The sequence below is a fragment of the Tachysurus vachellii genome, chromosome 7 (genome assembly GCF_030014155.1).
Source record: "Tachysurus vachellii isolate PV-2020 chromosome 7, HZAU_Pvac_v1, whole genome shotgun sequence".
In the NCBI taxonomy this organism is placed as follows: domain Eukaryota; kingdom Metazoa; phylum Chordata; class Actinopteri; order Siluriformes; family Bagridae; genus Tachysurus; species Tachysurus vachellii.
Window position 1 is genome coordinate 1,090,001 of NC_083466.1, and position 12,500 is coordinate 1,102,500.

Here is a 12,500-nt window from a genome sequence, read left to right on the forward strand (position 1 = left end):
ATTTACTTCGCATTTGAATATTTAATCATTCGTTTGCGTGTTTTCCCGCTTGACTAAAATCGCGTACACACTTGCTAAACTTTACTTTTGTTCGATTCCTTCCTTCCTTTCCTTTGCTTTTGTTAGTGGGTTGTTTATTATTATTATTATTATTATTAAATAACGAAGCTCGCGCTGATTTCCACACGTTTATTAACTGACACCTATAAGAAAGATGGTCCTCACTGCTAAGTCTGTGTATTACAGTATAGAGACACACAAACACGTACAGTAATGTAGGTGTGTGTCAGTGTGACGTGGCCTGAATAATGACGTCATACCTGGAATCAAAGCCAGCTGAAAACTGCGCCACCGGTTTGGGCGGATATTTCTGAACTTTGTTACTCAGTAGGTGTGTGTGTGTGCGTGCGCGTGTTAGTGTGACTTCCTCATTGTTACACATCTGACTGTACACAAGCGCACGAGCTCACACGGCTCCTGTTTCACCATGCCTTCAGAGCGTCGCTGGTGATCACTGCGTGTAAATGGAGCGCACTAACTTACAGGTAGGTGCGACGCTTCCAACGCGTGTCAACAGACTTCCAGACCTTCACACTCGTGAGATCTGAGTGCTGTAATTTCACGTGTTACTATAATAACAGTCTAAAATATCGATCGGTGCTGTATGATGTCTCTTCTACATCCACATTGAAATCTGTCAAGGAAGCAAGTGTGTTTTGTTGTTGTTTTTTGTTTTTGTTTTTTTTATAATAAAAGTGCACTAATATTGTATTAACACACACACACAGACTGCAGGGTTCTAATCTTCTGTTTTGGAGAAAGGAGATCATATTATGTGGTGTTTCCTTCAAGGCTTTAGTGTTTCAGGCTTCTCATGAACGCGTCCAGATGTTAATGATAACGATGCTACATTACTGAGGAGAAATAGTGCACTATAGTACTTAGGTTGAAGATGTAATGTTATCATGGTCTCAGGGTGCCAGAGGATCAGGGAATATTCTGTATGAAGTGGGATGTTCAGCCTGGATGGGACACCAGGACTTCACACACACACACACACACATTTCCACAACTATCACCTTGTTACTGGATACCAACATTTAAAAGCATCACGTGCTGTATCCTGGTCCAAGCTGTACATCTCCTCCCTCTCTCTCTTGCTCTCTCTCTCTCTCTCTTTCTCTCTCTCCTGTCCCAGAAAGCCATAGCGATGGCCAACAAAGCCTCACAGGAGGACGAGGCTGGGAATTACGAGGAGGCCATCAAGTCCTACCAGCATGCCGTGAAGTATTTTGTCCACATCCTAAAGCGTACGTGAATCACACTCATATTCTCTGGCAGAAAAGATTCCAACCTTCTCAAGAGCTGCTTCTTTTCCTACTTTTGCGCCTCTTTGTTCTTCTCTTCCTCCTCCTTCATCTCTATCCTCCCCTTCTCCTCACACTCAGGATATTAATGGGAAATCCAGTTGGATCTTGGTTAATTAGCATAAAAGAGGTGTAGCTGAGTGATGATGAGGAGGTGAGAGGCTGAAGGCTTTAAGCACTAAAGTCTTTCTCTGTATTTAGTTTTAAAGCTACATCTGTGATCGACGATTCCATGTCGTGTTATTTGTAAATCGGAAAAGCAGTCGGTCGACGTAATCTGGTTATTTCACTAGATTACAGTCAGCAAAATAGTATCACAAGCTGTGTGTTCTCACGTGTATCACGTCTAGATGCAGGCAAACGAGCGAGCTAGCTAACATCTCCGCATGTGATGCTGTCGTGATGAGAAGTCGCACTGATTTCAGATTATTATTTAAACATGTGATTACAGTTGTTTAATGTGATGTGTGTGTGTGTGTGTGTGCACACTCAGGCGAGTCTCAGGGGAAAAATGGAAACCAGCATATCCGTGAGAAGTGTTCTGAGTACCTGGACCGGGCCGAGAAGCTGCAAGAATATCTGGATAAGAAACAGGTTCTTTAACCTCCTGGCAGAGGCACACTGCAAAAACTCTACATCTTGGTCTTATTCCCTACTTTAAGATTACAGTCCAACACACACACACACACATATGTATATGATGACTGGTTGCCAGATATCTTCATTACAATCCCCAGATTAGTGAACATGTGAGTTTGAGAGCTTCCTCTGCAGTAGTTCTGACTGGAAATGTTACAATAGGTTTTGGACATGGCGAGTGGTAAAGGGTCGTAACGAGGAAAAATCGGTACAGTGACGTATAAATCTGGCTTCATCGCCATGAAAGTGTTGTTGGTTTGTGAGTTAAGCTCAGACTTTAAACGTGACATGTTTAATGTGACATCTGTCATATGTAATGTGACCGTTGTCTTCTTCTATATCTGACATAGAGATTAGAGCACAGTGGACAATCTGTTCCCTTGTTTATCATCTCACACTGATGACTAACCTCATGTGTGCGATCAGCCAATCAGTGTTCAGCTTTAGGTGTGATGGGTCACACCCTAACATTCCTATAACTCTTTAGGAAGGATGATGTGGAGATGTTTGTTTCTGTGATGTGACGTACACACTCACACAGTTTCTCACACACACACACACTCTCACTCACTCACACGCACTCACAATCACACTCAGTCTCACACACACACACTCACTCACTCACAATCACACTCACTCACACACACACGCACACACAATCACACACAGTCTCTCACACACTCTCACTCACTCACTCACAATCACACACACAGTCACTCACAGACGCACTCACTCACACACACACACAGTCTCACACACACTCTCACTCACACACAATCACACAGTCTCACACTCACTCACACACGCACTCACTCACACACACACACAGTCTCACACACACTCTCACACACACACAATCACACAGTCTCACACACACAATCACACACACACACTCACAGACACACTCACACACACACACACACACACACGCACTCACTCAGACACACTCTCACACACACACGCACACACAGTCTCACACACACTCTCACTCACACACAATCACACACACTCACTCACAGACACACTCACTCACACACAGAGAGAGACAGATTTAAGTATTTTAATACTTGATCACTTTTCTCTGTATTTTTGTTATGAATCTTTGATCCAGTTTGAGGCGCAGCACCGCAAGGTGCTTCCAGAAGGGGCGGGGCGTATTCCGTGACGTCACCGTTTCTGTCCCACGTGACTGTCGTAGGCGGAAGTGACATTCGACATTTTTTAACGCGGAAGTTTTCTCCTCCATTATCCAGCAGGATTTAAATAACAACGCAGAAACCATTAAGTTCTCGCTTCCTGACAGCGATCACATCTATGTTTCGGAAAACGTTGTAGTACTTTATTATTTTTTTTAAATATCAGCAGAATCACGCCGTGTTTTAGTAAAAAGACGCTATTTTCTCAGCCCTTATGGCTGCTACCAACAACAACAACTTACAGGTAAGTTAGCATGAGCGCTAGCTGATAAACACCTTGTTCTGCCGAATACTGTCGGATTTGACTCGTTAATAACCGTAACGAGAGATTGGGAGAAGTTTTGTTGTTTGTCTTCACTCAAGTTCGCTGTTGAACCATAACAAAGTCTGAGTTTGTGTCGAGTCCCAAACCCGTGTTGTCTGACAGTGTAGTGCACTAGGTGGGGTGTAGAAGCTAAGTGTAGTAGGGACCCTATGTAGGGCGTAGGGAGGCGTTTGGGACACAGCCATGAGGGAACGTCATCGTTCGGTGGCCTAGCTTTAGCTTAGCTTGTAGCTTAGCATTGTTTGTTTTTAGTTACTGTTTGTTGTTAGGAAACGCTCGTCGACCGGATTTTGTCCTTTTTCATTGTAAAAAATAAAATACGAAGTTATTATAAAATGTCTGGTTTGTTTAGAAGCTGTAAGTCTTTAAGTTATCGTAGTATTTAAACAGGATTTAGCGAGCTAGCCTGAGCTAACTGAGAGCTAGCAGCGATCACAGGGGTCCAAGCACTGTGTAGAAAAGACGAATTTAACCCTTTGTGTCCACATGGTGACTGTAACGTCCACCATAAACTTCCCCACCAGTGTGGGGCAGATTAAACCCTAGTCCTGTGGTAAAAACAAACGATTCCATCATGTGGAGATGTCAATAACTCTCACACACTCTTACACACACACACACACACTAAAAACAAATGATTCCATCATGTGGAGATGTTTATAACTCTCACACACTCTTACACACTCACTTACACACACTCTCACACACACACACACTCTCTAAAAACAAATGATTCCATCATGTGGAGATGTTTATAACTCTCACACACTCTTACACACTCTCTCTCACACACACTCACACACACTAAAAACAAATGATTCCATCATGTGGAGATGTTTATAACTCTCACACACTCACTTACACACTCACTTACACACACTCACACACACTAAAAGCAAATGATTCCATCATGTGGAGATGTTTATAACTCAATAATAATAAATCCAGATTCTGTCAGACTGCTGATCAAACCTGAACCTGTCACTTTCTTGTATTTTAACACGTCAGTTGTTTGGTTTTTACAGAAAGCCATAGATCTGGCCAGTAAGGCGGCGCAGGAGGACAAGGCGAAGAACTATGAGGAGGCGCTGAGACTGTACCAGCACGCAGTTCAGTACTTCCTACACGTCATCAAATGTAGGTCTGATCTTACAGGAGAATTGATTCATCTTATAGGTGCATAAAGCGTTAAGAGTTGTAACTCACCGCCTGTGTGTGTGTGTGTGTTTAGATGAAGCTCAGGGGGACAAAGCCAAACAGAGCATCAGAGCCAAATGTGCAGAGTACCTGGACCGGGCAGAGAAGCTGAAGGAGTACCTGAAGAAGAAAGAGACAACTCCGGCTAAACCCGTCAAGGAGTCACAGTCAGATGAAAAAGGGTGTGTGTGTGTGGCATGTTCACGTATCGGTCAGATTTGACACGCTCAACAAGCCTGTTGTTTGTTTATTTATTTATTTATTTGTTTTTTTTTTCTACAGAAACGACAGCGATGAGGGAGAAAATCCAGAGAAGAAAAAATTCCAGAACCAACTCTCAGGTTTGCTGTTTACACACCACACCTCTTCCTTTCTGACCTCCTCTACCTCCTCAGCTGACATGGGAAAATAACATGAATGTATTATGTCATATAGAGTCATTAGACAGAGAGACTCAGAATAGGATGGATGGACACGTGGGCAAGATGGGGATGGGTGGAATAATGAACTGACTTGTATTGTGAGGCTAGTTCAGTAAACTGAAAGATGGACAGAATAAGTGAATGGATAGATGATGGCAACAAGAAGATGAACAGACAGATGAATGGATGAGTAGCCGAAAGAACAGACAGACATGTAGCAGGAAGGATGAATGGTGAATTCAGTACATGAATGGTGTGTGTGTGTGTGTTTTAGGTGCTATAGTCATGGAGAAACCGAATATCAAGTGGAACGATGTCGCTGGACTGGAAGGTGCAAAAGAGGCCCTGAAGGAAGCCGTCATTCTGCCCATTAAATTCCCGCATCTTTTCACAGGTCAGTGTTTTCTCATCTCTGATGACCTGCAGCACCACAGGAAGCTGCCTGTCTGTGTTATCAGCTGATTTGCATATTAGCGTGTAGCGTGACACCACTAAAGAGGTTCTCCCTGTTCTCAGGAAAGCGCACTCCATGGAGAGGGATCCTACTGTTCGGTCCTCCTGGAACAGGAAAGTCCTACCTGGCCAAGGCCGTAGCCACAGAGGCCAACAACTCCACCTTCTTCTCCATCTCCTCCTCAGACCTGGTGTCCAAGTGGCTGGGGGAAAGTGAGAAGTGAGTTCTCCAACAGCTGGGCTGGGAAAGTGTAAAGACTTGATGAAACAAAACATGTCAAGAATTTTTTATAGTTTAGATGTGATGTGAGGCACTGAGGCCACGCCTCCTTTACTGACACTGGCCAGCATTGAGGCCACGCCTCCTTTACTGAGACTGACCAGCACTTAGGCGACGCCTCCTTTACTGAGACTGACCAGCACTGAGGCCACGCCTCCTTTACTGAGACTGGCCAGCATTGAGGCCACGCCTCCTTTACTGAGACTGGCCAGCACTGAGGCCACGCCTCCTTTACTGAGACTGGCCAGCATTGAGGCCACGCCTCCTTTACTGAGACTGACCAGCACTTAGGCCACGCCTCCTTTACTGCGACTGGCCGGCATTGAGGCCACGCCTCCTTTACTGAGTTTGACCAGCACTGAGGCCACGCCTCCTAAGACTAACTTATTTATGCTAACTATAAATAAATGGTTAAAATTTCACCTGAACATAAACATTAAAAGTGACACATAAGGAAGTGAAACTGTACACTTCACTAATCATCACCCATCATTAAACACTGTTGTCAAGGGAACCTGAAACCACTGCGCTGCAGGTTCTATATGAGTTCTATAAACAAACACCTCTGCCACTTTGTTATCTAGTGTGAGTGTTGATAAAGTGTTCGTTAAAGTAAACTTCACCCTGATTCCTGTTCCTTCAGGCTAGTGAAGAATCTGTTCGAACTGGCCAGAGAACACAGTCCGTCCATCATCTTCATCGACGAGGTCGACTCTCTGTGCGGCTCCAGGAGCGAGAACGAGAGCGAGGCGGCTCGCAGGATCAAGACCGAGTTCCTGGTGCAGATGCAGGGTGAGGAACCAGAACCGAAAGCAGATGGTTTCATGTAGTGTGGAGGATTAAAGTGTCCGTGTCATCATAGTAGACACGACTGAGTCAGTAGATTTCATTTAGATTCCAGTTGCTACTAATATGTATTGTTAGCTAGACATCCCATAATAATCAGAACATAAAATAGTCATAGTTGTTGTTTAGGTCACGTTTGTCTTGTAAAAAAACACTTTACACTGGTGGTCTGATGCAGTTCTTGTAACCAATCAGAAACAAATCTCTAGCCCTTTATTCTGTCTTTTATTCTGGAACCTTTTGGTACCACTGAAATGATAAAGAAGTGTAAAGAAGTCTCTTTTTTTTTTTTACGTTCTTGGTGTTTGTCAGGTGTTGGGAACGACAACAAGGGAATCCTGGTGCTCGGCGCAACCAACATCCCATGGACACTCGACTCTGCCATCAGGAGACGGTGAGCAAATCCATTCTGAGTTCGTTTCATCACGCGCCGCTTTATCCGATATGACCTCTGACCTTAATCAGCTGGGCGTCGCCCTGACACGTCGTCTGAGCAATTATCAGCACGTGAACTAACAATGACTGGGGCAGTAAGAACTGCTTACACATGAATGGTGTGTGCTGTGTTCAGCTTCCATAGAACAGGTTTTTCACCTCCGTGTGACTCACCGACGGCAGAAACTCAGGCGGTTATTGTTTACATCCACGATTGTGATGATAAACACGTTACCTGTGCCATGCTTTGAAATCAGAGAACGCCGTCTGATCTGGAGGTTTTTTATATCGCTAACAATGCAGTGCACCGAGCTTTGTGTGAGGAGCCGACATGATGGCCTGATGGGAAGGGTCCTTATACCTGTGTGTGTGTGTGTGTGTGTGTGTGTAGATTTGAGAAGCGTATCTACATCCCCCTGCCAGAGGAACACGCCCGCTCCTTCATGTTTAAGCTGCACCTGGGCACCACGCCCAACAGTCTGACCGACGCTGACTTCGTCACGCTGGGCAAGAAGACAGAAGGCTACTCGGGTGCTGACGTCAGCATCATCGTGCGTGATGCTCTCATGCAGCCGGTTAGGAAAGTGCAGTCCGCTACACACTTTAAAAAGGTACGAGTCCCTGTGTAACGTGTGTGTGTGTGTGTGTTTATTCCATAGACCTACTGAATTCATGACTAACTTTTTCCTCCATGTATTTTAAAGGTACGAGGTCCATCCAGAGACAACCCCAACTTGATCCTGGATGACCTTCTGACCCCGTGCTCTCCTGGAGATCCTCAGGCCGTCGAGATGACGTGGATGGAGGTTCCGAGTGAGAAGCTCCTGGAGCCTGTGGTTAGCATGGTGAGTTGCTCCAGAATCTTCATCTCGCACAGCAGTTTCAGTCGCTCGTTAAGCCGAGTCCAAACTGACCCTAGATCAGTATCAATAAACTAATTAGAATGATCCTAGATCCTAGTTTATGTTCTTGCCTTGTTTCATTTCTGTTGTGACAAACCCCGTGTCGCGTGTGTTCGCAGCCGGACATGTTGCGATCGCTGGCAAACACCAAACCCACGGTGAACGAGCAGGATCTGGAGAAGCTGAAGAAATTCACCGAGGATTTCGGCCAGGAGGGTTGAGAGAGGAGCCCGAAGCAGCAGAGTCCAGGATTTGTAAAGTCTTCTCTTCGTCTTCTCTTCCCTTATTTTTCTTTCTGTTTCTCCTGGACTTCCTGTTGGACTGGCGAGTGGAAGGACAGATCAGTTAAAGGCCAGTCTGGATCCTACACGGGACCTGATTTACGTTTATACCATTGGGTTTTAGTTATTCTGGGGTTTTAAAAGCATTCAGTTTATTTGGATTCACTACGTCACCGCTGGATTAAAAAAAAAGAAAGAAAGAAAGTAAAACGTAAAGATTTTTGTCAGATATGGAGCATTAATTTGCTGATGTTCAGAAATATCCCATCATGATAATGTACAAATTTTACACAGGTATTTTCACCTGGCTGCACGCTTGCGCACACACAGGACACTATCTAGACAGCGCAAAGGCAGAAAGAATGCTGTACATGCTGAATATCACAGTTTAACACCTTCCTCAGTATCAACACATGCCTCAGTCTGAGGAGGATGATGATGATGAGCCTTATCATTGGATCGTGTCGGTTTGTGGGCTGTGTTCCAATTCACACGTGATGAAGCTTTAAATCTGGCCGTAGAGCTCCCCTTTATTCAACCGTACAAGAGTCATGCGATTATAGAAATCCGTCTTTTTAAATATTCCGCTGCTAACGAGATGCTTCTGAAACACAGGACCAATGATTTAACTTTTTCCTCCTCAATTCAGTCTGTGATTTAACGAGCCTGAGTCGACTTCCCCTCACAACACAGCAGTCTGTAGCTACGCCGTGTCCATCGTTTCCACAGTGATTTTTACAAGTCACTTCTATCAGACCTGAGTAGAACGGCACGGTTGGTTTCCATAGCGATTTGTCCAGGCTACCACAAGCAAGAAGGATGAAGTCTTGTGTACTACATGGACTAACTCACTGTCTCGATCGCTACCCGTTTTGTCCAGCTAGTACGCTCATTTGTTAGAACGTTCGAGTCATCGATAACGATAACACTTTAGCTAGATGCTTCATCCACCATCCTCACCCGAGAGGACGAGGGCGCACAAACCACAGGATGGTTAAAGGCTCTGATGGGTGTAGACCTTACCAAGGTCACACGATGGCGATAACAGCATAAGTTCTGTACATGTTTTCTGTTCTATTACAGAGTTGGGAATCTTTCAGTAGTATGTATTAGAAATATATTGGAAATTACATTTCTTTCCAGATGAACATGTTCTTATTGGCCGACAGTTACTGGGACGTCTTAGTGACTCGCTTTTAGTGTCGCGCATCAGTTTTGTTTTTTTTTGTTTTTTTTTGGACCGTGTTGCTGCGGCAAACTTGTGCCTTCAATACAATTATTTTACTTTACATTAAAAAAAAAAAAACTCATACCAAATTTTTTTTGTGTATCTCAGAAAAGTCAATAAACATTTATGCACGAGACAGTTTTGCACATTTCTCTTTGTTCTCCTTGCCTGTCTGACTGTACACAGCTGCACTCATGCCTACTTACGGTGTCGGGGTTCTATATAGCGAGCTTTACATCTTATCCTTCATAGCCCCTTGTTTTTGTTGTTATTGTTGTTTAAATGTGACCGTTTAGAAAGTTTTTGTTTCTGAAACTATGATTTTGGTGTTGCTCATGTATTTCTTTTATCCTACACATGTAAATAAAAGATGAGATTGAAAAGTAAAAGAGCGGAAAACACTCGTTTATTAAGAAATCGGGATCGGTGTGGATCGGCGGAAGGAGTCTCCAGTCCTGGTGCTTTCTAACAGTCTTCAGGACATACAAGTTTACAAATGTGATATATATAATAGATGATAAGTCATTATTTTCAGACAAATAAAACACAGGTTACTCCATCATTGTTTATTATTTATTCCTGATGTAAATTGTGTTTGGAGCCCTAACTAGCAGCCCTGAAGCTAATGTTAACCAGCAATGGAAGTCTTTTGTCACACAAAATCTTTATTGTGAATATTCACCTTAAATCTAGAGGTTTGTGTGATTTATGACACAGGTTTTTAATTACTTGTTAGCTACAATAGCATTAGCACAAAACAAATCCTCACCCCATAATATGCGCATATTTTGTGTGAGGGAAATTGTGTTGGATTTTTTTTTATTTGTTATTTTTGTCAGACAATTATGTTTTATTATTATTATTATTATTATTATTATTATTTCTTTCAAGATTTCTTTTCTTTTTTCCCCCTAATTATTATTTATATTTGTTCCTGCGATTTACTCATATTATGAATTAGCTTTATGGCTACGGAAGAGATTTTTCCCTCAGAAAAGGAGGCAAAAGTCGACCGCCATGTTGAATTCTGGAACTTGTAGTCAATAACGTGACTCGTTCCTCTGGTCGTCGCACGTAAATAAACTACAAATCCCAGAATGCCGCTGACTGCGAGGCGGCTCCAGGACGGCGCTTGTGTTTTGGTTTGTTAGTGAACCCTTAGCTTTGCTATCTTAACTGGGAACAATTAAAGGTCGAAACGCACGTAAACCGTATTGCATTTTTTATATCTTTACGATTTCTAACATTGCGGCTTGTCACAAGCGTGTGAAAAAAAAAGGATGTAAATGTGAATCGCTGTGTCTGTGGAACTGATGAGAAACGTATTTGTCGATTCTATAGCAGAAAGCGTTAGCGTGTTGCTAGCGCGGCTGTGTCCCAAATAGCGTCGCCTCCCAAATCGAGTGCACTAGGTAGTCTGTAAGCCGCCGTTTATTGTGGTTACACGTTAAGTGCACGTGTAAAGGGAGTTAGCAGGGATTTGGATTTCGGCCTGAAGCCTCGCTCATGCCCTCCGAAGACGCTTTTTGGAGCTCAGTGATCCTGGACTGGCTTTTCTCTCACTCCAGCTTGTCTTTTCTTCCCTTCATGATGATGATGATTTTAATATTTGCTGCCTTTACGGTCGCCTTTGTCCTGTTTCTCTACATGATCTCGCCTTTAATAAGCCCAAAACCGCTCAAACTCAACGGGGCCCATGTTGTCGTGAGTGTTTTACTTATTAAATTAAAAAAAATCTCTGCAAGATTTCACTTCTGTGTCCTTTTTAGAATGTAACTATTAAATAAACAGCGTTAAAGTCCACTGAAACGGCATGAGAACAAATCTAAGTGTTATTTATGTCTATTTATATAGTATAGTGTTATTTATGTGTGTATTGTATAGTATAGTGTTATTTATGTCTATTTATATAGTATAGTGTTATTTATGTGTGTATTGTATAGTATAGTGTTATTTATGTCTATTTATATAGTATAGTGTTATTTATGTGTGTATTGTATAGTATAGTGTTGTTTATGTCTATTTATATAGTATAGTGTTATTTATGTGTGTATTGTATAGTATAGTGTTATTTATGTGTGTATTTATATAGTATAGTGTTATTTATGTCTATTTATATAGTATAGTGTTATTTATGTCTATTTATATAGTATAGTGTTATTTATGTGTGTATTGTATAGTATAGTGTTATTTATGTCTATTTATATAGTATAGTGTTATTTATGTCTATTTATATAGTATAGTGTTATTTATGTGTGTATTGTATAGTATAGTGTTATGTATGTGTGTATTGTATAGTATAGTGTTATTTATGTGTGTATTGTATAGTATAGTGTTATTTATGTGTGTATTGTATAGTATAGTGTTATTTATGTGTCTATTGTATAGTATAGTGTTATTTATGTGTGTACTTTTGAGAGTCACAAACAGCTCGAAACCAAATTCATTGTGTGTGTCAACACGCTTGGCCAATAAACCTGATTCTGATTGTGATTGATCTAACATGGGGAAAGCTATGAATATTCATCAGTATGCAAATGACGCACGTACGGAAACGTCCCTCACGCAAAGCCCCACCCGCGTTAGATGGCTAGCTACGTGATGGTATAAATTAGCTTCATTTATTTTTATAAGAAACGAAAGTAGTCGAAACTGTATCAATGTTATGTTACCATAGCAACACGTGTAATCTGGGACGGAGAGCTCGTGTTAATTTATTCATTCGTTACAGTCATTTTAAAAGGCTGCTGAAATCAGATCGGTCGCCATGGTGATGCTCTCAATTCTAATTTGCATACGAGACGTGATTGGTGCAAAGTTGTGAATCTTAAGTTTTGATTTTTTTTAAATTATTTAATTGTATATATTTATATATATATATATATATACAAGAAATAAAACGGTATAAATCTTGTTTATTCCTTTTGAG

The 12,500-nt window shown here is 42.1% G+C and overlaps 2 protein-coding genes across 3 annotated transcripts in view; both read left to right on the forward strand.

Moving 5' to 3' along the window:
* The first annotated feature begins 406 nt into the window (after positions 1 to 406).
* vps4b (vacuolar protein sorting 4 homolog B) lies at positions 407 to 9,707 on the forward strand. Of its 2 annotated transcripts, XM_060873740.1 has the most exons (13): positions 407 to 545; positions 1,199 to 1,310; positions 1,861 to 1,961; positions 4,553 to 4,664; positions 4,759 to 4,906; positions 5,007 to 5,065; positions 5,421 to 5,540; positions 5,663 to 5,819; positions 6,523 to 6,671; positions 7,038 to 7,119; positions 7,552 to 7,771; positions 7,865 to 8,005; positions 8,182 to 9,707. In XM_060873740.1, exons 1-13 carry the CDS (start codon positions 525 to 527, stop codon positions 8,281 to 8,283), a joined length of 1,524 nt encoding a protein of 507 aa, XP_060729723.1. In that variant the 5' UTR covers positions 407 to 524; the 3' UTR covers positions 8,284 to 9,707. The 2 variants fall into 2 exon arrangements, with proteins under 2 accessions (XP_060729723.1, XP_060729724.1); XM_060873741.1 differs by lacking the exons at positions 407 to 545; positions 1,199 to 1,310; positions 1,861 to 1,961 and adding an exon at positions 3,212 to 3,446.
* Positions 9,708 to 10,708: 1,001 nt separating this feature from the next.
* The window catches only part of kdsr (3-ketodihydrosphingosine reductase), a 5,721-nt gene continuing 3,929 nt past the window's right edge, over positions 10,709 to 12,500 (forward strand). The window contains exon 1 of the mRNA XM_060873742.1: positions 10,709 to 11,275. Coding sequence (XP_060729725.1) covers positions 11,078 to 11,275 — 198 coding nt within the window. The 5' untranslated portion in view covers positions 10,709 to 11,077. The remainder of the gene's footprint in view (positions 11,276 to 12,500) is intronic.